Raw genomic sequence first — 21,320 nt, forward strand, 5'->3', positions numbered from 1 at the left:
TGTCTCAGCCTGGCAAGCCCACTTCAAAGCTGCTGGCCAATCTCTAGTCCTAAGGGATTACAATGAGGTGGGTTCAATTGTTGCAAAGAAATTGTTGCAAGAGGAAGCAGTATCTTACAGGTCTAGACAAACTGCCTCTTCTCCGTTGCCCACCAGCGAGTCTGATTAGTTCACTGATGAGAGCTAACTCTCCTGTGAAAAATTCAGGGTCACGCAGAAACAGAACTTGGGGGTGGGCAGTTGGTAAAATGTTAGCTGTGCAAGCATGAGGGCCTGAGTTCTGTCCCTGAAACCATGATAAAAAAAAGCCCACTCAATAAGCGAGCTTGTTATAAATCCCAGCACTGGGGAGATGGAGACGGCTGGATTCCTGCGGCTCATTGACAAGCCAATCTTAGCCAAGTTGACAGGCTCCCAGTTTAGTGAGAGACCCCAACCCAAAGAAGTAAGGAGAGCATTGGAGGGAAACCTAAAGTTAATGTCTAGCCTTCACATGCATTTGCACAGACTTACACACACCCCAAAAACGCACATGTGCGCGCGCGCACACACACACAGACAGAGAGACAGAGAAAGAGGGCACATAGGACCTGTGCTTTTACCTGGAAGCAGTCAATGGAAAGGACTAACAGCAATGTCCTTTCTGAGGCGCCCAGCCCGACCCTCCGGGGGCCCTGAGATGAAGGGCAGGTGGACAGAGAGCCCAGGAAATCTGTTCCTGCCCTCACAAAGGCACGCTACAGGAAGACGGCTCCCCACTACTCTCCGTTTTGAATCCTAACGACTTGAAAACAGAATAAAAGGACAAAGCACGGAGAGACATCCAAGCAATGTACATTTAAACTGACCTCCAAACAAAGCTGAGCCCGAAAGGGCAGATGCTAGGCCAAAAGAAGCTTTCCATCAACAGAATTCTACACGGGGGAAGGGAAAATAAGCGAACAGGAAGTGCTCTCCACCCCACCATGGTGGGCACAATGGCTTTGGGCAAGCCTCATAATTGATTTACAATGTGTTTAATGCAAAGCTCCAAGTGATTACATCTGGGTTTGGTGTTTCCAGTTTCCCTTCTCCCACCACAACGCTATCTTCCCCATTTTCATGACCCTTCTTTGCTTTTCTTTTTCATCTTGCAGCCTGTGAATGCCGATCATCTGCTAAACCCTGTCCCGGGACCTCCCTTATTTCATGCTCAGTTCTGAGCACACCTCGGCAAGGTCACGTCATTTTTACTTGATATTCTATAATGTGACTCAGGTCACACGCAATAGAATAGGGATGGTTTCTAGTGTTCTCATCATGACATAAACAAGTGGCTCAATAAGTTCTTGATTGCTCAGTGGAAAAAAAAATTGCATACAAAGCCACTTTTTCCTTCGTAAGCCCATGGTTTCTAGCACATTAGACTCCTCCACGCAGTTTTGATTACATTATCTCAGACTCTTTCTGAAAATGAGACCTACATCAAGAATCAGAAATGAGCAAGGCTCACAGCCCAACTGTATGCAGCAGTACAACAGCCAGAGTAGCCTGCCCTGCTGAGAATCCCACAACCCAGTAACTACAATATGACATGACTCTGCGTGGGGCTTCCAGGGGCCACTCTCAGACCTGGGCGAGGAGAAGTTCCAACAGGTGTCAAATCTGTGGTGTGTTCCTGATAATAAGCGACCGACTCTACACCCTGCACTCCAGTTTCCTCTCCCATCTACAACTAGAGTGTTGAACTAGATGTAACTACTGAAGATTCTTTCAGTCCAAATATTCCACTGCCCTTCTAGAAAAGATCGGAAAAAATTACCGTGAGAAAGTGAAGTCCTTAAGGTACAAGTCACACGTGCCAGAGAGTGACTAATGCCTTAAATTCAGCTTCAGCAGTGACACTCAGATTTGCCAGACTATCCCAATTGCTTGGACACTTATTAAAACTGCTGATATGACTCCACCCCATTTGCCTGAGAGACGTGGGTTGGTTGGTTTCTTTGTTTTATGGGAATCTGCATTCGTATATGGGAACTCTGGAAGGCAGGTGACCAATCACTGCTCATGACTAGAAGGAGAAATCACTGTAGCTGAGTGGACAGACATCATTGGGCATCTCTTTCCCTCTCTGCCAAGAGCTATTGCTTCCCACTTGCATGCTATGTTTACTTCCTGGCAAAGGCTACCTGTATCTGCGGGTCAGTGCCTGTAGGGGTGCTGGGGAATTGCGCCACATTCCAAAACCTTTTCCTAACTATGGGGCTCCTGCATCTGAATTCAAAGAGACACAGGAACAATTGGAACAGAAAACCAGAGAGGCAGAGTCCAGCAGACACCTTTAGCAGAGCCAATCAAAACTGCCAGGCTTTCCGGGGGGTGGTGACACACACCCTAAATCCCAGTGCTCTGTGGACAGAGATAGGTGGGTCTCCATGAGTTCAAGACCAGCCAGGTCTACATAAGTGAGTTACAAGTTAGCCCAGGCTACACAGAAGCCCTTGTCTTAAAACAAACAATCTAAAACTGCCAGACTCCTGATTCATCACGGAGGGTGAAGGGAGTGTGTTTGGCAGATTGGTCACTGGCAAGTAAATACCAGAAAACAAACAAACAAACACTTGGTCTTGGTTTTTTTGGAGGCTGTACCCTCAGACTTCAATATCAACAATGACTAGAGCCTGAGTGAGCTTTTCTGGAAAGATGAGTACCTTTTATTGATCATCCTCAATTTCATATATTTTAACTTTTTCTTTGTATTTTTCTTTTTTAAAAAACAAGATCTGAAAATGTGTCCTCTAGCCCCAAACAATCAAAAGTCTATAACTTGTGTTGTATAATTCATTTGAAAAAAAAAAAGACCTTGAATATTTTCTTGAATGATAGTGTTGACTTTCTCTACCCTATTTCCCTTCTCCACATGCATTCCTACAGAATTAAAATGATGTGGTTTCCTTCTGTATGCTGTGAATAGGTTTTATTACTATTGGTTAATAAAGAAGCTGCTTCAGCCTATGACAAGATAGAATAAAGCCTGGATGGAAGAGATATGAGAAAGAGTAGGTGGAGTCAGGGAGATGCCATGTAGCTGCCAAAGAAGACACACCAGATCTTTACCAGTAAGCCACAGCCTCATGCCAATACACGGATTAATAGACATGGGTTAATTTAAGATGTAAGAGTGAGTTAATAAGAAGCCTGACCTAATGGGCCAAGCAGTGTTGTAATTAACGTAGTTTCTGTGTGATTATTCGGGTCTGGGTGGCCGGGAAGGAATGAGCAGTCTCTGCCTACATTAAAATGGGTGGTAGAGGAGGAAAACACTTGGAGAGCTTTCCTTTGGCCTGTCAGTGAGGTCCTCTGGAAGGTCACTTCTTCTGTGTGAGAATCAGTTTCCTTACCAGAAAAGAGGCAATGAGAGAGAGTCCTGCCTCGTTAAGTCTGGAGTAGAGATGAAGGGAAAAGGGAAGGGCCTGAGCTTTTGGTGACTGTCTAGAAAAAGGCAGGACATCTCTGGCTGCATTTCAAAAAGCTATTCTGCAGCCACTCTAGGGAGAAGAACATCAGAATCTAGATTAGTGTTCAGTGCATTAAACACAAGTACCATTTACTTTTTAACACATCAGTTAGACAGAAGGGAGGGATCATGTATTTCCCTTCGATCCAGTGTACAACATGTTTAAAATATACACTTGCTATTACATATTTGAGAAATAAAATAAACCTGACTTAGGATAGTAAAAAAATAAATAAAACTAGGACAAATGTCCTAATGAGTAAACTAGCTGGCAGCTAGCAGGCTTGCCACTACTCCAGTTCCTGAGACTATTGTTTCTGAGGACAACTACCCAACAACAACTTTTGGACTTTTCTTTTTGCCTTTTTCCTTTGCAGACAAAGTCTCAATATATAGACCAGGCAGACCTGGAAGTCACAAAGTAGCCCAGGCTAGTCTTGAACTTGAGATCATTCACATATGGCTTCTTCATTCCTTTAGGGAGACCAGGTAACAGTGACTCCAGTTATATCCCACCTTGCTGTCATGGTGAGAACACAAGAATGGATGCAATAAGCTGAAAGACCTGTAATTCTATCCTCTTGCTGTTGACTATTCTGATTATATGTAGTTATCTTTATCTTTATTCCCTTTAGAAATAATACCTCTAGCAGGGATGAAGACACGAGACACCATCACGGTGAGAAGTCCTGATAGAGATAAAAGATGATGCTGACAACTCTTCGGGGGAGCACTTAAAACAACTTCCGCATTAGTCTTGTAAAAGATACCAGAAAACTCTGAACAGCTACTTACTTTGTTGATACAGGTATGAAGAAAGAGTTCCATAAGCAAGAAATCGATGAAATTTTAAAAAACATTTTAACAATCATCTTAGCACATAAGAACAATCTTAAGGAGGCTACTCAGTGGGAAGCTGCCAGCAGGTGAACAACAGCCAGGCCTAGAGGTCGGTGAGGGATGTTACAACACTGCAGACTGAAGGCCACAGACAATCATCAATTTCCTCAGGTGCCCAGGAAAATGCATCTCTAGGGATGGACCGTATATCATCTGCCCAGAATGCAGTGAAACCAAACAGCAGGCCTACAGTGTGTGGATGGGACTGGAACCTAGAAGGAAGCTTCCAGATCCATTTCTGGGTTTCCTAAAACCACAGACATTAGCCAGATCAATAAACACACAGCAGGCTTTGTGAATTCCATTATAAGAGTAAGCAAAGCAAAACAAAATAAAATCCAAAACCCTGTGCAGCATGCATATGTCACGAATGTGACACAAATCAAAAGCGAAACCAAACGAAAAGAAGCCATCAAGAAAGTGCAAACGACTGCTCACCGCAGCAACAGGTTCAGACTCCAGCTTTGTCTGAAGTCTCAACAACTTCAACAGAAGAGGCGACTTCGCCCACAGATGGACTGGAGTCATGGCTTTCTGATTTCGAATCCTGACTGTACATTCTTAGCCGTGCAGCCTTAGAAAAGTCACTAAATCTCTCTGTAGTTCCCATTTATACAAGGGGCTATACCTACCTTACCAGACGACTGAATAAACCGTATCGTATACGGTGGTGTTTTGCAAACAGCAAAAAAGCTGCTGCGTTCTTGCAATGTGGCAACGAACCCACGTCAAAGCAGCATCTGTATTTAATCAAGAAGCAAATACCTGAGGTGTCACAGGCACGCCTTCCTGTTGAGGACTCCCTCTGAGGAGCACTGCGCCTATAGATAATGTGGGGTTTGTTCTGCTCCTCTTCATCCTCTTGCTCATCCACAGACAGCAGTGGTTCAATAAAATAATCTCCATCGTGGGATCGGAACGTACCCATCTGTGGAGAGACGAGAGGTTGATTCAACACAACTCAATCAATGGGAGGGGCAAAAACACAACACAAAGAAGGAGCTAATCCCAGGCAGGAGCAGGAGTAGTTTGTCCTGCCCCTCCCTGAGAGGACCAAGGCAGCCTGGGGCAGCTGTGTCTTATCTTCGCTCTCTACCACACTGGAAGCTAATTCTTGACTTGATTGCTGCACACTATGCCTGCTTTCCAAGTCTAGCTTTTCCTTGGTACCTAAATTCCAAATCTCTTATTCTTCCTCCAGGAGGCTCAAGGAGAGTGTTAAGTGCTCAGGCTGCCTGGAAATTCACAAACGCCAAGGCATAACGGAGGGACAAGCTGGTTAGCCCAAACTTCCTCCTTTCACATTCACCAGGTACAGGATGGCCACAGTGCCCTCAGGGTGGTCTTGCCTGTCACCCTGACACAGTCTCCTCCTGTTCCCTTTGTCAAGGCAGAGTGATGTCCCAAAAGGCAGTGTTGTCACGTTCTTCTGCGTGCACACCCAGCACCATGCCTATCCCCCTTGAGCAACGTTCTCTCTGGTCTGAGCTTTCACATTCTGTCAGCTGGAGATAAAGTTCCTTCTTCAACATCAACTGTGAAGGTTAAAGGGGATCATACCAGCCTTGCGTGAGGCCCAGTATGCGAGCCTTCTGAGGCTTCGAAGTGATCAGTGGGTTCTGGTGTAGCTCATTAGTTTTAGGCCAATTTGCTCTTGCCGAGTATGATGGGCACCTTGTAAAAGCCATTTTTCTGACCCCTCCTCAGTAGCTCCAAGTTTTGCAAATGTTCCATGATGCCTCTAGCTTGAACCATGCAATGCCTTATGAACGCTGAAAGTGTCCAATGGGCAGCGTCTCAGAGGAGACACCAAACTCTTCCCTCTTCCCACACTGAAAATAACCAGAAGCCTTCCCTTGTTTCCTGGGCACAGAAGAAAAGAGCCCTGAAGAGGCGCGGACACCTGTACCCACATCGTCCAGAGGCGCGGACACCTGTACCCGCATCCTCCAGAGGCGCGGACACCTGTACCCGCATCCTCCAGAGGCGCGGACACCTGTACCCGCATCCTCCAGATCCTCTGCCTCACATTTGCTGTCCTGCACCCGAATCTCTGGGATCAGTTCAAGAATGAGAATTTTAAGACGCTCCCATGCTTCATATACAAGAAAAGTCATGCAAGACGCCCCACCAGGCTAAGGCACTGTTTTCCCAAACCAAGGAGGATCGAGAAGCCTGAAAGAATTCTTTTTCCTGCTGAGATTTGGGGGGGGGGCTGCCACTCTCTATTTACAGATTCAGAATTTCTAGGTGTGAACTGGACTTTTTAAAGAAGCTCCCCTCATGACTCAAGCACATAGATTCAGTCACTTTTAGCATAGTCAGTGACAAACTGACAGATCCCAGAGAAGCACCAGGTCAGCACATTCGTGCTAGCCAAAGCATGTCTATCTGCAGTCAGTATGTAACTGGGGTTTCCTAAGTACAGGGAACGGAAAGCCTACGGGAGCCGGGACTAGTGAAAGAATGCCGAGAGGCACAGAAAGGAAGGGACTTGTCCTAAGTGGCCCTTAAGTAGTACAGAGCAGGTTAGCGTTAATGGTGACTCTTGAACTCAGAATCCTGATTTTACATCAGTGTCTGCAAAAAAATAAAAGTCCTTCTCCGGAGGAGTGTGAACGGGGCCTCTGGCCTCTGGTGAAAAGTATGGAGAAGAAAGGCTGAGGTGAAATTACAACCTGGTCACCTATCAGCATGAGGTCTGGGGCAAGAAGATTGTTCTGAAGGCCCAGGAACTCTTACCAGCAAAATGGTTAGCTCTGATGGTGGGGGCCTTGTATCACAGAGCATGCAGCAAAAGCTCAATAAATGGTAACAATGTGGAGAAAAAAAGTAATTTTGTTGTTGTTTCAGAAAGAAAGAATCACCAGGATCCAACATATCTTGTGTTGACCGAGGTGACCATTACGGCCATAACCATATACACAAACACGCTATGCACAGTCTACACTACAGCACGCGAGAGGAACAGCTAGGTGTGAGTGCAAATACCTGGGACAGAAGAGGAGAACAGGGGCACAGAGAACACGGGGCACAGCTGAAGAGAGGTCTATGATTTTGGAGCAGAGGAATGACACCATGTGGAAGACGATGGAGTCTTGTAGGGAAGTAGACATGAAACGTTTTAAAAGAAAAAATGTTGACCCAGGAATGTAGCTCTCTTGCTGGCAGATACAAGACCCAGAGTTATCAGCAACACACACACACACACACACACACACACACACACACACACTGTGGGAAATATATGGACTGAACATAGGAAATTAAGAGAGTTTAGAGAAAGCATAAAGCTGACTACTTGAAACAGGGAATTTCAGAAGAAGAAACTAAGATGAAATCGGACGTTGTTGGGACATATGAGTGAGAAGATGTAACATCAGAATCTTAAGCACCAGCTGTGGAATTTGATACTGTTTGCGAGACTATGAGGAGATGTGTAGGTTATGGGAACAACCACAGCAATGAGATCTCACAGCCCACTTAGGGACCTGCTCTTGATGTGCGGCAGGGATGGAAAAAACAAAAACAAAAGAAGAAGAGAAGCAGATAGATGGAGGTATTTCTCAAACAGTGGTCCTGAGGAGAGAAAGGGAAGCATGGACTGAGGTACAGACCTTTGCTCAGCAGAGGAGAGCAATGTGTGAGATGGGAGTCAGGGACACTGAGAACTGGCAGGTGTGGGAGTGTGTGTGTGTGGCAGGTGTACGGTTTTAGATCACTCCAAACGGCAGATTTCCTGGACGCCTTCCTGGGGAGTCAGGAACACCATCATGGAGAGACCGCTACAGAAATGATAAGGATGAGTTGTGGGAGGAAATAAAAATTCCAGGAGACAACGAAGGCAGGAAGCTCAGAGTTAGATTAGTGGCCAAAGATACAAAAACCGAGTTCGCATATTTTTAAACTATATGTCGCCCTATCCCCCAAAAAGGCCCGTTGCAAATTATATGCCTTTCGAATGGGGTTAGGTCAGTCCAGAAGCCCGCATTCTCAGTTCTCAAGGAGACCACGTGCACTGTGTTACCATGTAAAACCACCAATGGAAATTAAGGTCCTACGCAGAAAAATATTTATACAACTGCTGGGGCCACTCAGATTCCACCGGTGTGTAGGCGGGGAAAGAGGAGGAGTAAAGAATGTTTACCAACGAAGTACACAGCAGCCCTATCTAAGAACCAGGAATTGGGGTCCCTAGCTTTAAATTAGGGGTGCGTTGTTTCTTTGGGATTCACCTCAAGGCTTTTCAGCCTATCTAGGCGATAACCTCTCAAAAGCGGAGCCATTCTAGCGTCCAGGCCCAGGTTTGAGGCCATGATGACTCAACGCAGCATCCCCTCCCCGTGACAAACAGCGGTCTCCGCCTATTCCCAATCAATATCAACCAGGCTCTCTGGGCGCCAGGATTCCCAGTGCTTAGCTGGTGGGTAAAGGGGCTCATCCCCTTCCCCATAACCCAGCAGGCTAGAAGGCTTCTCCACCCAGTCTTCTGGAGTGCGGAGCTCTCGCCAGGATTCTGCTCTCGAAGGCTTAGAAGGATGTAACCTCCAGACCGGGAATTTAAGACGCAAGAACCAGCCAGCGAATGTGGCAGCCTAGCTCTCGAGTGAGTACCTAAGCCCCCACTTAGAAAGAGGAGGAGGTGGGTGGGTGTGCCAAGGGAAGAGAGTAAATGCCCCTGGGGCGCGGACTTTTAATAGCCAATTGTGCGTAATGCTCAGTGCTGTGAGCTAGGAGAGCGAGCCGCGGGAAAGTTTCTGCGTCATAAGCGCGTGGAAGGACGCACGTCGCTTGGGAAAGTGAAGGACCACCCTAGTTGGGTCCAGAATTGTAAGAGACTCTCAATTGTCGTACGAATTGGAGGCGGATGCCTTGTTAGTTCCCCTGGAGGGTAAACAGAGGGGTCGGGAAGGAGGGAATGGAGACACCAACTTGGGTCTCCCACTAAGTGCCCACTAGGCAGCGCAGGGTGGTATCCGTCACACTCCACCTTCGTAGAGAAACGTGTGCTGTATGTTCCTATTCCTGTCTATTTGAAACCGCCACGGGTTCTAGAAAAAACGGGACTCTGCTTAAGGCTACCTCTCCAGGCTCTCCCCAACTACTCTAGCGCCTCCAGCCACCACGCCAGCAGGGTGCAGAGTCGGACTGCAGTGCTACTCCCCCCTCCGCCCCCCGCCGCCGCCCTTCCACCCTCAAATACCGCCTTAGAAACAGGCTCCGCCCTCACTCCGGGCTCTCAGAGTTCTTGGCCCACCCTTCCTTTCCCGGGACAGAATTGGCTTCCCTGTCAGTCTGGTTCAGTTTCAAAATTCCTTGCACGTGATAAAAGGCTCCGAGAAGAAAGAATGCGGGGACACTAGCTTATGTACTCCTGTCCATAACGAGAGATATCCCAGCACTCCAGAAGGGGTGTCCCGGGATTGTCAGTTTACATCCCTCACTCGGGAAGCACCAATGAGGAGTTAGGTCCGCCCTGTGCTCAGCTGCTCCGCTCCAGGGCGGCCAAGTTTGCTAAAGAAACCACAACCCCAGCAACTTTCTCTGAGTTTGTAAGTCGACGTGCAAGCTACTCTGCAGAGTTGGGCTACGCGCAACAAGCGCAATGCATCTCCGAGACAGCTTCATAAGATCCACGACCCTCTGGGGGGATAGACGCGTACTTTCTTCTCGAGCGTAAGCGCAAGCACCCCGCCAGTAGACCCCCAAATCCTGGGACCAAAGACAGTGTTGATATTTAACCCCAGAGCAGAGACTCCGTAGGTTCAGACTAGGGTGCAATTAAGTCTTAAAGAAGCAGACGAGGAGGCGGGGAGGAGGAAAGGGGCACGCGCCCACTTACCATTCCGGAGCACAGGCTGATGACCGCAGTGTGCTCGGACTTGGTATTGACATGGCCTTTGTAGAAACAGTGCCTAAGTTCCGTTTCTTCTTCGGAATACTGCTTGGTCTGGTTCACCCCTGGCTCCCCAAGGAGGGTGACAGTGAACAGTGGTGCGATAAATCCGGTATGGGCGGTGAGATTAAATAGGAACTGCTGGCCGAAGACTGAGAGGCGATAGTGTGCCTGGGAAGAGGTAGAGGAAGACGAGGAGGAGGCGAAGGCAGGCCAGGGGTCAGAGGCAGAGTTAATGCTTCGTCGCCTTCTTTTGAAGTGCACGTTCGTGGGAAAGGGTTCCCCGAGGGTGTTCACTCGGATGGGAGACGCGATCTCATATTCGCTCAGAGTCTCTAATAATTTCACTGCAGGGAGAAGCAGAGACAAATGAGCTAATGATTCATTTCTGGGAAAGCTTTAATTTAAAAAGGAGATGGGGGGCTTTGTCCTAACTTTGCAGCCCGTCGTGTCAATTCTTTAACCTTCCATCTCTGGACAAATATTTGTTGAACGCCTACTGTAATAGTAACAGCCCACAACTATGCGAGGCGCCCAGAATTCTACATGAGAACTCAGACAATGAATAAATCTAGAAACATAAAATAATTACAGGTTCTGATAAATTCCTGAATAAAATCAAATGTGCGCTCTCCAGTGATCCCAGCTACTAAGTAGCATTGATTTGGGACGGGAAATAAGGAGAAAGAGTAAAAAAATCAGGCAAAAAAGGGCTGGGGGTGGGTGGCCCTAAAATTCTTGCGGTGCCTCCCTCCCTCCGGTTGGCTAAGGATGACCCAGAAAAGGGAAAGGCCCAAAACGCGAGGTAATTCTTTCTAGGAAAAGGAGAGAGGCCTCTGTTGTGGGGTGCCCGCCCCAGAGCGTGTGTTGAGGAGGTGGAGACGGAGTGTGTGTGTGTGGGAGGGGGGACCTTGAGGGTCCAGAGCCACGTTACCTTGCCTCGGGTGCAGCCTGTCCTTGCGCACGGTCGCCGCGGCGTCAGGGCTCCTCATCTCAACCAGGTCCGGCACCAGGAGCGTTAGCAGTGTGGCCCAGGATACTAACTGCATGGTGCTCTTCACCCCTCCCCCCCCGCTTCTCTCAGCCCCCCTCCCTCCTGCCGGCTTTGGTGGCTGGCGGCGACGCAAGGCAGTAGCAGTGGAGAGCGCGCGGAACCCCAGCGCCCTGCCGCCAACTTTTTGACTTTAGGAGTCGCTGAGGTCTTGCAGAGAGGGTCCCGTGTGCGCTCGGCTGAGCAACGCTGCCGCCTGCCGTGAGCTGAGCCGCTCTGGCCGCAGAAGGAGGAGAAGGAGGCGGAGGACTGGGGCTCGGCTGCTCGGCCGCATAATGTCCAGCCAGCGGACAGGAGAAGGCGCGGAACGTGCGCTCCGAGGCGCGCCGGGCGCCCTGTGCTGGCCGAGTTAGCCGAGCCGCTTCTTGAATGGGGGGCCAGGGGGCGGGGGCCCCCGCGGGCGCTCAAATACCCTGGGTGCACGCCTCCAGGAGGAGGAGAGGGGAGGAGAAAACGAGGCAGGCGGCCCGCCTCCTGTCCCCTCCTCAGCCGCTGGTGCCAGGACACTGCGCTTTAGGCCCCTCCAGCTGCTGGAGGCGGAGGCCAGAGGCGCCCGCAATGGCCCGAGCAATCGGTGGCCATTCGCGTCACCTCCCCGAGGTGGGGTTTTCAGAGTCGGCCTGCTAGGAAGGGAGAGCAGAGAAAGTTCCCTTCCCTCGGTGGCGCTCTGCTATTCACTTCGACTCTCCTCCTCTCCTATCTCGGTCTCTCCGGTTTGGAATCTCTCTTTCCCTCTCCAGGTCTTGGTGAGGATCTCTCTGGGCCCGTCCCTCCTCTCCGATGGTCTCTTCTTTCTCTGCTTTCTACTGTGTCTTTTTCGTATCCCCATTTCTGCCGGTCCCGTTCATTTTGTCCCCATCTCTTTTCACTACCGCACTTGGGATTTCTTAAGAGAGAAAGTAGCGCTGCGCCGGAGTCCCAATCTCATCCTTGATCACGAGGAACCAGATTTGTCACCTGAGCTCTACTCTCCGTTTAACTGACCCAAGTCAAGAGTTTTAGACTCCTATGGTTCCAGGTTGTGTTTCAGATCCGCAGTTCCCCGAAAGTTTTGCAACAGTTTAAACCCGGGTCCTCTCAGGACTCTATCCCATGGCTAGAGCGTCTACGGGTTTCTGTAGGTCACCGTTCACAAAAAGTTAAAAAGTTTACTGTGCAGTTTGGGAGCCCCCGACTCTGCCCGAGGTTTGAGGGAAAGGGAGAAGGGAAAGACTGAGAAGTTGTTGGTGGGGGGGGACGGGGGGGCCACTCGACCTCACCCCCCCCCCGGGATTTCTCAGTCACTTCCGCTTGCTTTTAGCAGTAGAGACGATGGGAGCAGGGAAGTGACTCCAAGCCAGACACCTCAAACTATCACCTCCCTCCGGTTGAGGGTGCACGTTTGAAAGTCAGAACTCTAGAAGGGGAGAAAGGAAGAGGGGAAGGAAAGTAAAGAGGGAGGATTGTTAAATCCTGGATGTTTCAAAAGCACCTTTTCCCCTTAGCTCGCAGGAAGGAGAGGATGTGCTCATTCCAAATGAAAAGGAAATGTCAATTTCAGGAAGAGATATGACGAACAAATTTATAATTGCCCGAGTTTCCTAGAACCGGAGTTTGCTGCTGCTTGGCCTGCCACTCAGAACTGAGACTATCAAAGTGCCAATAGAAACCCGAAAACAGTGCGCTGGGAGCGCCGCCCATCCTGAAAACAATGATGTATACAGTTCTGATGATAGCGGAAAAATGACCTGGCAGGGCTACAGTTTCCCAAAGATGTTGCTAATCCAATTGGTTAGGCACCACTGAAAGGGACAGGCACCCGGTATCCCTGCGCGGTGTGCACTTCAAATCTCCCTAATCAGGAGGCCCAGGCAGGAAATTGGAGAGATCTTAGACCAGCCTAAGCTGCTAGAAGACCCCATCTCAATACAAAATAAAATAACAAAAGAAACAGGGAATTTTTAAAGGACGCCATCTTCTTTTCATCCTAGCTCCTGGGAAGATGCTCAGAGTTGAAGTAAGAAACATCAAGAAACCAGTCTACAGGAGCTGACTCTCGTGGAGACCTTACAGCATTTCTGCCGTTTTTCACAAGCCGGGCACCCTCGAAACTCTCCTTTACCAGGCAGGAATTCCTCCATTTTAACTCAGATACCTCCTCATTAAGAGATGCTAACAGCTCAGGCATTACTACAGGAGGGGCAGGAGAGATGGCTCCTTGTTAAGGAACACTGCCCACTCTTACAGAGGTCCTGAGCTTGGTTCCTAGCACCCACATATGACTGCTTACAACTGTCCATAACTTGTTTCAGGGAATCTGATACCCTCTTCTGGCCTCCCCAGCACCACTACACACAACGCACATACCTATAATTAGAAACTTAAAAATATCTTAAAAATTACCACACGGAGGGAAATGTGTGTAGCTTCAGTCGTTTGGATTCTTCCTAAAATGTTAAGAAAGGAGAGATGTTTCAGTGGTTCAGATCACTGGCTGCTCTTCCAAAGGACCCAGCTTTAATTCCTAGCACCCAAATTGCTCACAAATGTCTGTAACTCCAGTTTCAGGGGATGTGGCATCCTCACACAGACATACATGCAGGCAAAACCTCAATATATAGAAAACAAATCTTAAGAAAAGAGTATGGATTCAGTTTGCAGTTTTCAAATAGTTTCTGGAAAGGAGTCATGTTTTCCGTAAGAGCTTATTGGAAGAGAAGTTCGCAGTACCTGCTGTGACCTCCTGAGGTCTCAGGACCACAGGCTCATGACTTCTCATCTTCATGGAAGTGCTCATCTGAGCATCCGTGAAGCAAGCATCTGAGCATCAGAAAGTCCGTCCACAAAGATGGCACAAAGCATAGCAGAGAAGCATGTTTCAAATCCTGAGATTGGTGAGCTTGCTAATCAGGTGTTCATCTTAAGTAATACCTCTTTTATTGAAAATTTACCCTGTGCCAGACCGCGTGCTAATACATTGCATCTAACTCAGCTTGTATAATGGCCCTACGAGGCAGGAGGTGATAGTTATTTCATTTTGCAGGTTAAAATACCAAGATTTAAAAAAACAAAAACAAAAATCGAAGTCCCTGGACAAGAGTCCTTGACTAGCAAGTGACATACCTCAAATTATTTTGAAAGCTTAATCTAACTTCATACTTATTATCTGTAAGCTGAGATGGTGGTGTTCGCACCTTGAATCCTGCCCAGTATTATGAAGGCAGGGGCAGGCAGGTCTCTGTGAGGTTGAGAACAGCTTGGTCCTATACCAGTGGCTCTCAACCTTCCTAATGCTGTGACCCTTTAATACAATTCCTCATGGTATGGCGATTCCCCAACCATAAAATTATTTGCATTGCTATTTCATAACTGTAATGTTTCTACTGTTATGAATCATAATGTAAGTATCTGTGTTTTCCAAAGGTCATAGGCGACCCCTATGAAAGGGTCTTTTGACCCCCCCCCCCCAAGGAGTCACAACTCACATATTGGTTCTATGCAGTGACTTCCAGGCCAGTCAGGGGTATACAATAAGACTCCATCTCAGAAGACAAACAATAAACCCATAATTATTATACAACCAATGATTAATTATAGGGCTAGCTAGATTTGGAGAGGGGGGCTAATATTGTCCAGAAAATTGTTCTTCAGTTTCCTATTCCTCCCCTCTTTCCCTCCCCACTCCTTTCCTGTCCCCTCTCCTCTCTTCTCCCCAGTTCTGGGGATTAAACCATTAAATGCTGGCCTAGGACGTCCTGTGGTAGTGCTATACCACTGTGTCTCTAGTCCTGAAAAAAGATTGTTGATTTTGTTTTTTGTTTGTTTTGTTTTGTTTGTTTTGGAACCAGGGGCTGGATCTAAGAAGTTCAGGCTGGTCTTGAACTCCCGCTGTAGCCCAGGCAGGTCTCAGGTTTTGAACTTGTCATCGTCTGCTGTCATCTTTAAGAGTAGCTGAAGTTAGAGGAGTGAGCCTCCACATTTGGCTTGAACTTTTCTCTAATGCGGAGTAACAATAATTGTCTCGGATTTTCATAGCTTTTCCTTAGAACTTGCAACAATGCCACACATAGTGTGTGCTCAAAAGCTTTGAATAAATAAACAATTCACTATAACCATTCACCTTCAATACACACATGCTCACACAGGGAAGAGTGTTGGATGTTGGCTATATAAAGTGGTATTAAAATTACCTGAGTCTGGAAGAGAAATGTGGATTTTAATTGCCCCCCTGCCCCGTGCACACAAAACTGTTCTCTGAAAAATTCAGTGCTTTCTGAGGTCATTTTGAGTTAACACAGAGTTTTTAAGCCAGTTTTCCTCTCTGGGTTTTTACTGGAATTGAATGTTACTGTAGGTTAAAGTGGAGGCTTTCTTTGGCTGATTCTGCATAAAAATTAGGTCCCTGAGGAGTGATGTTGGCAGTGGATTGTCGAGAAGATGAAAAAAAGAGAGATCATACCATAGATGATTCCATTTGCTGAAACAAATGCCATTGAAACAACAGGAAGGAGAGCACATGCATACATAATGCATACATATGTTTAAATGTTGAGCTTGGTGTCTGTGTACCAAGTGTGCAATACCTGGGGAGGCCAGAAGAGGGCATGCCTTGGACTGGAGTTGTGAACAGCCATGTGAGCAGAGTTGTGCTCACAATACAACCCTCTGCCACAGAAGCTGGTGCTCTGACACAGTGAACCATTGCTCGAGCCCTGGGAATCACTTATCTACAGGATGGAACTGGAAAGAAAACACATCTTTGCCTGCCACAGGAGTAAATGTCCTGTGTACATTCTTTTAGTGTTACAGCTGCTGACGTCAAACAAAGTACCATGCTAAGAACGTAGATTCTTGCATCATTAACAACAAGAAGATTAGATTATGGGTAACCCGGAACACACTGTGGAGATCAGATTGGCCTGGAAGTTGAAGTTGATTCTGTCTCCTGAGTTCTGGGATCATGGGTGGGCACCACTATGTTGTTAAGTCCTGAGTTCTTCCTTTGTGCTAGTTATTTAGTTCTTAGAGCAATCTATTAGGCTTTTTTCTTGTCCTCACCTTAAGCTGAGACTCAGCCTGCAAAGGGCAGCGCACTGCCGAGCATCACAGAACCAAGAGTACTGGGTAGCCCTGTGATCCGAACTGGGCTCAGCTCCAAAGCTGGCGGTTTCCGTGATGCAGAACAGCCTACTTGACATACAGTCCTCTGTCTGGCTATTCAAAGTCTTTCAGCCTTTATACCCGACATGTGAGGACATTGCTGAGTTTAGTGTTTTGAAAAGTTTGTGTAAAAGTCCTTGGTCCTGTTTGTGAGATAGCTCTTCAAAACACACATCTGGTTGATAACATTGGTTCAACCTTTGGCCTGTGTCTGGTGATTCCTAATATGAATCCTAGCGTTGTTTCCTTTGCGACTCTGCTCATGTTGTTCCGCTTCTTCCTCTGGTGCCCTGTGGAGTGAGACAGACCATCAGGCCCCGGGGTTTAACCACAAATGGAATTCAGAAATGCCGGACTTCAAGATTAGAACCAAGCCACCCCAATGAAAGCTAGATTAGATGTGGATGCCACTTGGGCTGTTCTGAGTTCTCTCTTTCCTAAAAGAGCATATTGACAGAGACAGTTGCCTTCAGGAAGCTGGCAAACGTCAGGTCGTTTAGAATTATGTTAGAATGTGCATGCCCAGAGTCCGGAACTTTTCCCAGCTCAGTTGGAATACATGTGCTTGTTGTAGCCCAAAACAATGTAAAGGACAAATTTATCCTCTCTGATATATTGCAAGGATACAGAGTAGGTACTTCCTTACTTTTTAAATGTGTTGACTGTTGCCACCAATTTTGTTCTTGTTTTTAAAGGGGCCATTTTATTTCATTTGCAAAAAACATTCTGTTAGAAATGTGTACTCATATAGATTTTATGCAACTTTACAGAGTTGAGGTAAATTTTTATTTTTCATGATGTCACGGTTCTGGGGGACCCAAGTACTGCTTGGTAAAAATCATCAGAATTTCATTTTTTTTTTCCTGGAATAAGATAGTTTCAGGGCTAGTCTCCCCTAGTGGCTGCTTCTAGACTATGGGACAGCTGGGAACACTCCATGTCTCCCCAGTGCAGCACACAAGAGTTAGGCCTCTTCTGTGGACACTACATATCTTTACAGGACCTAAAGATGGAGGAATGATGGTCACCAGTCTTAGAGAGCACCAGGAAAAGACTGGACTGTGCTGGCTCGAGACTGTCTCCACGCCAATGTCTCTACACTTTCCAGTCAATGATGTCCCTGGAACATGTCTGCTGGTTTGATGTGGGAGTGATTTCTTATTAATAAAGAAACTGCCTAGGCCCCTTGATAGGCCCACCCTTAGGTGGGTGGAGAAAACAGAAGAGAATTCTGGGAGAAAGAAGCTTAGTGAAAGAGTCGCCATGATTCTCCCGCTCCAGACAGACGCAGGTTAAGATCCTCCCTGGTAAGCCAGCTAGTGGGCTACACAGAATATTAGAAATGGGTTAGAACAATATGTAAGAGCTAGCCAATAAGAAACTGGAACTAGCCGGGCCAGGCAGTGTTTGAAAGAATACAGTTTCCGTGTAATTATTTCGGGCATAAGCTAGCCATGCGGGCGGCCGGGTGCCAGGGACGCAGCCCTGCCGCTCCTATTTCAACACTGGTTGAGGGGTCTGTCTTGATTTCTGACCAAGAGGGAGCTAGAGGCTTAGCATTTCTTTGTCAATTTAGCTTTTCAATCATCCCACTCAATTTAAGAGCCTTCTCCACTTCCCCAATGTGTCCTTACATGTCATTGATTTGAACGTTTCTCATACATACCCTTGCTGCTAATCCCATCATCGTTTGGCAAATTTGTTTTTCTTTGTGTGTGCCTGTGTGTGTGTGTGTGTGTGTGTGTGTTTATGCACGTGAGTACATGTGTGTGTGTCCTTCTTGGTTTGTGAATTCACTTACTTGGCTATGGTTGGCCCATGAGTCCAGGCTTGACCTTTTTCTACCTCCGCATGCTCAGATTTTTAACAGGGGCTCAAGGGCTTGAACTCAGGTCTTCATGCCTGTGCTGCAAATAATTTCCTCCTTTAAGTGCTTCTCAGCCATTTGAGTTTCCTCTTTTGCTGGTTCTGTTTAGATCTGCAACCCTCTTGTAAATTGGGGCATTTGTTTTCTTGCTATCCAGTGGTCTTTTGTTTGTTTGGCTTTGACTTCTTTGTAACAGGACCGAGGGCGTTGGTTCTTTTCTTCCATGTGGACTCTGGGAATGGAACTCAGGTTGACAGGCTTGGTGGAACAGTCCCTTACCGGTTGTCCCATCTTACTGGTCTCACAATTCTTGAAATAGCTAACACTTAATTTCCCTGTGAACATTTAAGGACATTCCTTTTTTTTTTTTTTAATGGTACATCAGTTTTTACACGTACACAAAAATGTAGGTTTTTAATTAAGTAATGGTGTCAGATGATGTTTGATAGGTTTCCTGTCCTAATTACATTATAATAAAGCTCACGTCCGGGGCCAATGAGTAATACCATTCGTCATCTTTCCAAGAACAAAGAAGACTTTGCAGAGGAAGCAATGAGGTCTCAGACAAGTTAGATGACTAGCCTGAGATGCGCAGCTGTTGTGACAGGATGAGGACGCAAAGCCATGCTGACTGATTTCAGAGCCTCCACTAGCACGGCAGAGTCTCCCACAGGTGTTCCTATTTTATCAAGCATGGTTCAGGGTAAATGACAAAGCCTAAGACTTTTGTTCCAGAGACTGCAGACGTGGATGTCAACAGAATTCAAATTTAAGGCAATTGGAAGCAAAGGAGCCAATGAAAATGGCTCAGGGAGTCCGTAATGAACCTGGGATGCTAGGCACCTAGTGGACGGCTGTCCTAGAAGGTTAGGCTTGCCTGACTGAGAAGACTGGCCTTTGCGGGCCCTGGTCTTCAATGGCTTTGCATTCACACCCATTCCTTTAAGCCCCACTGTCTCCAGTTCTGTCCAGGGTCTTTATGTTCTCTAGGCTATGCTGTGGTTCTTCTGAATAAATATCACCTGCCTGGGGCTTTCAAAGTGGGGCTGGATTTGTGTTCTTTGCACTTAATTTGGAGCCTCTCCAAAGAGCCTTTCAAACAACTTAGAGGACATTACCAAGGACAGTGGGAAGGGGCAGGTGGCTTTCTGTAGGAACACGCAGACATTGGAAATCTACAGAACCATGCATGTATTACACATTTCAACGAGACCTGGTAATGAGCTTAACCGGCATGAGATCAATGCCCCACGCATGGCCTCTGCATTAACAGAGGCCAACAGCAGGGTGAGTTGCTTCCTGGAATGTAAGCCTGGCAATTAGTGCCTTGTCAAGTCCCTATCAGGTGCTGAGAAGGATAACTTGTCTTACAGATTGTCCCGCTACTCAGAAAAGGTGTGACTGCGCACATCAGTGGCATTCACAGGAACATAACTGAACAGGCTGCAGCTGCTGATGCATGTGCTCAAGAGGCACAGCTTCAGACACCAGGGCCTTCCTGGGCATCAGGGCATCAGTGAGCATCAGTGAAGTCTGGTCACAGTATGGACCTATGTAAAAATCTGAAGTCAGTATTCCTTAGATTATTTAGTTTCATAATCATGAACCTAAACCTGGTCTCAGGTACTTATTCATTCTTCTGTGATTACGTTCCTAACCAAATGGAGGATGTAGTAGGGAAACCGTCTCTATCCTGCTTGGTCAAGGGACTGTCAAGAGACAGTCAACAAATGGAACTTTTAGGGAGTTGTAGTCAAAGGATGTGGAAGAGCCATATGTTCAGCTCCTACTCACGTCAGAAATGCTTGGCCTGGCAACCAGGTCACACTGGCGTATATTTAACTTCATCCTCCCATCATAAAAAAACAAACAAAAACAACCAACTCCACCTCTGCTAGATAAACAACCAACTCCACCTATTCCAGATAGGCTAAGTGTCCCAAATAATAGATACACAGCCAAATGGGACAGTGGTTCTCCCTCACCTAGAGCTACAGAGAACTCAAATAGTTTCTTTTATGCCCGTTTCCATTCTCACAGCAATAGTATAAAATTTTGCCGTCCTGTTCAAGGATGACCTTGACCTTATGATCCTGCCGTCCCCTCCTCTGGAAGGCTAGGATTACAGGCAAGGACCACTGCAAGTTTATGTGGTGCTGGAGACAGAACCTGTGCAAGCACATATACACCTGCCCAGCCCCCCACATTCACATATGTACATATCCCCACACATGTACATACACACATATATACATACATAGTCCCACTCACACACACGCGCACACACACACAACATTTTATGAGGTGGAAACTACTTGATACTTTAAATGGATGCTTCGTCTAAACCAAATGTACCAGAAATTGAGCATAAAACATGAAATTAATTCTGCTCTAGAAGGAAGCGGGAAGGAATATTGTCACTGTGACTGGAGCATCAGAAAGCCCTCTGGATTATGACTCAAAATCCACGAGCCAGAAAAGAAAAACACGAAATGTTCTACTTCATTAGGAACCAAACGAACAAACTGTGCCTGGCAAGAAACATCGTGTCTTCACCCACTCCTCAGACTGGGCAAAGTGTAAAGAGTGGAAAGGTAACAGCAGGCAGTTCTTGGGGAAGGGAAGCCCTATGTCACCAACAGTTCCTGGAGACAGGAAGTCCTATATCACGGTGTCAGCATCTAACGAGGGACGTCTTACTGCATTCTAACTCATGTGATGGAAGGGTGAAGAAAGGACAGAGAGGAAAAGAAAGATGCTAAACTCTCCCTTCAGCAGGAATCCATTCCAGCAATAATGACATCAAATTATTCACTCTACCCTCATGACCTGACCACCTTTCATTGGGTCCTACCTCCTGGAATTAAGCTCCCCAACATCTGCTTTTGGAGCAGACACATTCAAGCCACACCTCATCACAATCAAAGGACAAACAAGAAAAACAAACCAACAAATAAACAAACAAAAAAGC

General features: G+C 47.0%; 1 protein-coding gene and 1 long non-coding RNA gene across 9 annotated transcripts in view; one reads left to right on the forward strand and one right to left on the reverse strand.

Moving 5' to 3' along the window:
* Adamts9 (ADAM metallopeptidase with thrombospondin type 1 motif 9) overlaps positions 1-11,721 on the reverse strand; it is a 161,186-nt gene extending 149,465 nt beyond the window's left edge. For 4 of the 6 annotated variants that reach the window (XM_050160229.1, XM_050160230.1, XM_050160231.1 and 1 more), the window contains exons 1-3: positions 11,227-11,721; positions 10,239-10,639; positions 5,162-5,324 (exon numbers count right to left, since the gene is read on the reverse strand). In XM_050160229.1, the coding sequence (XP_050016186.1) occupies positions 5,162-5,324; positions 10,239-10,639; positions 11,227-11,341 (679 nt within the window). In that variant the 5' untranslated portion in view covers positions 11,342-11,721. The remainder of the gene's footprint in view (positions 1-5,161; positions 5,325-10,238; positions 10,640-11,226) is intronic. The other 2 variants (XM_050160232.1, XM_050160228.1) reach the window with 1 other exon arrangement.
* LOC126512471 (uncharacterized) overlaps positions 7,398-21,320 on the forward strand; it is a 296,711-nt gene continuing 282,788 nt past the window's right edge. For all 3 annotated transcript variants that reach the window (XR_007595051.1, XR_007595052.1, XR_007595050.1), the window contains exon 1: positions 7,398-9,002. This is a non-coding gene — a long non-coding RNA (uncharacterized lncRNA). The remainder of the gene's footprint in view (positions 9,003-21,320) is intronic.

Source organism: Alexandromys fortis, unplaced genomic scaffold (assembly GCF_014885135.2).
Source record: "Alexandromys fortis isolate MF-2015 unplaced genomic scaffold, M_Fortis_MF-2015_v1.1 scaffold_111, whole genome shotgun sequence".
NCBI lineage: Eukaryota > Metazoa > Chordata > Mammalia > Rodentia > Cricetidae > Alexandromys > Alexandromys fortis.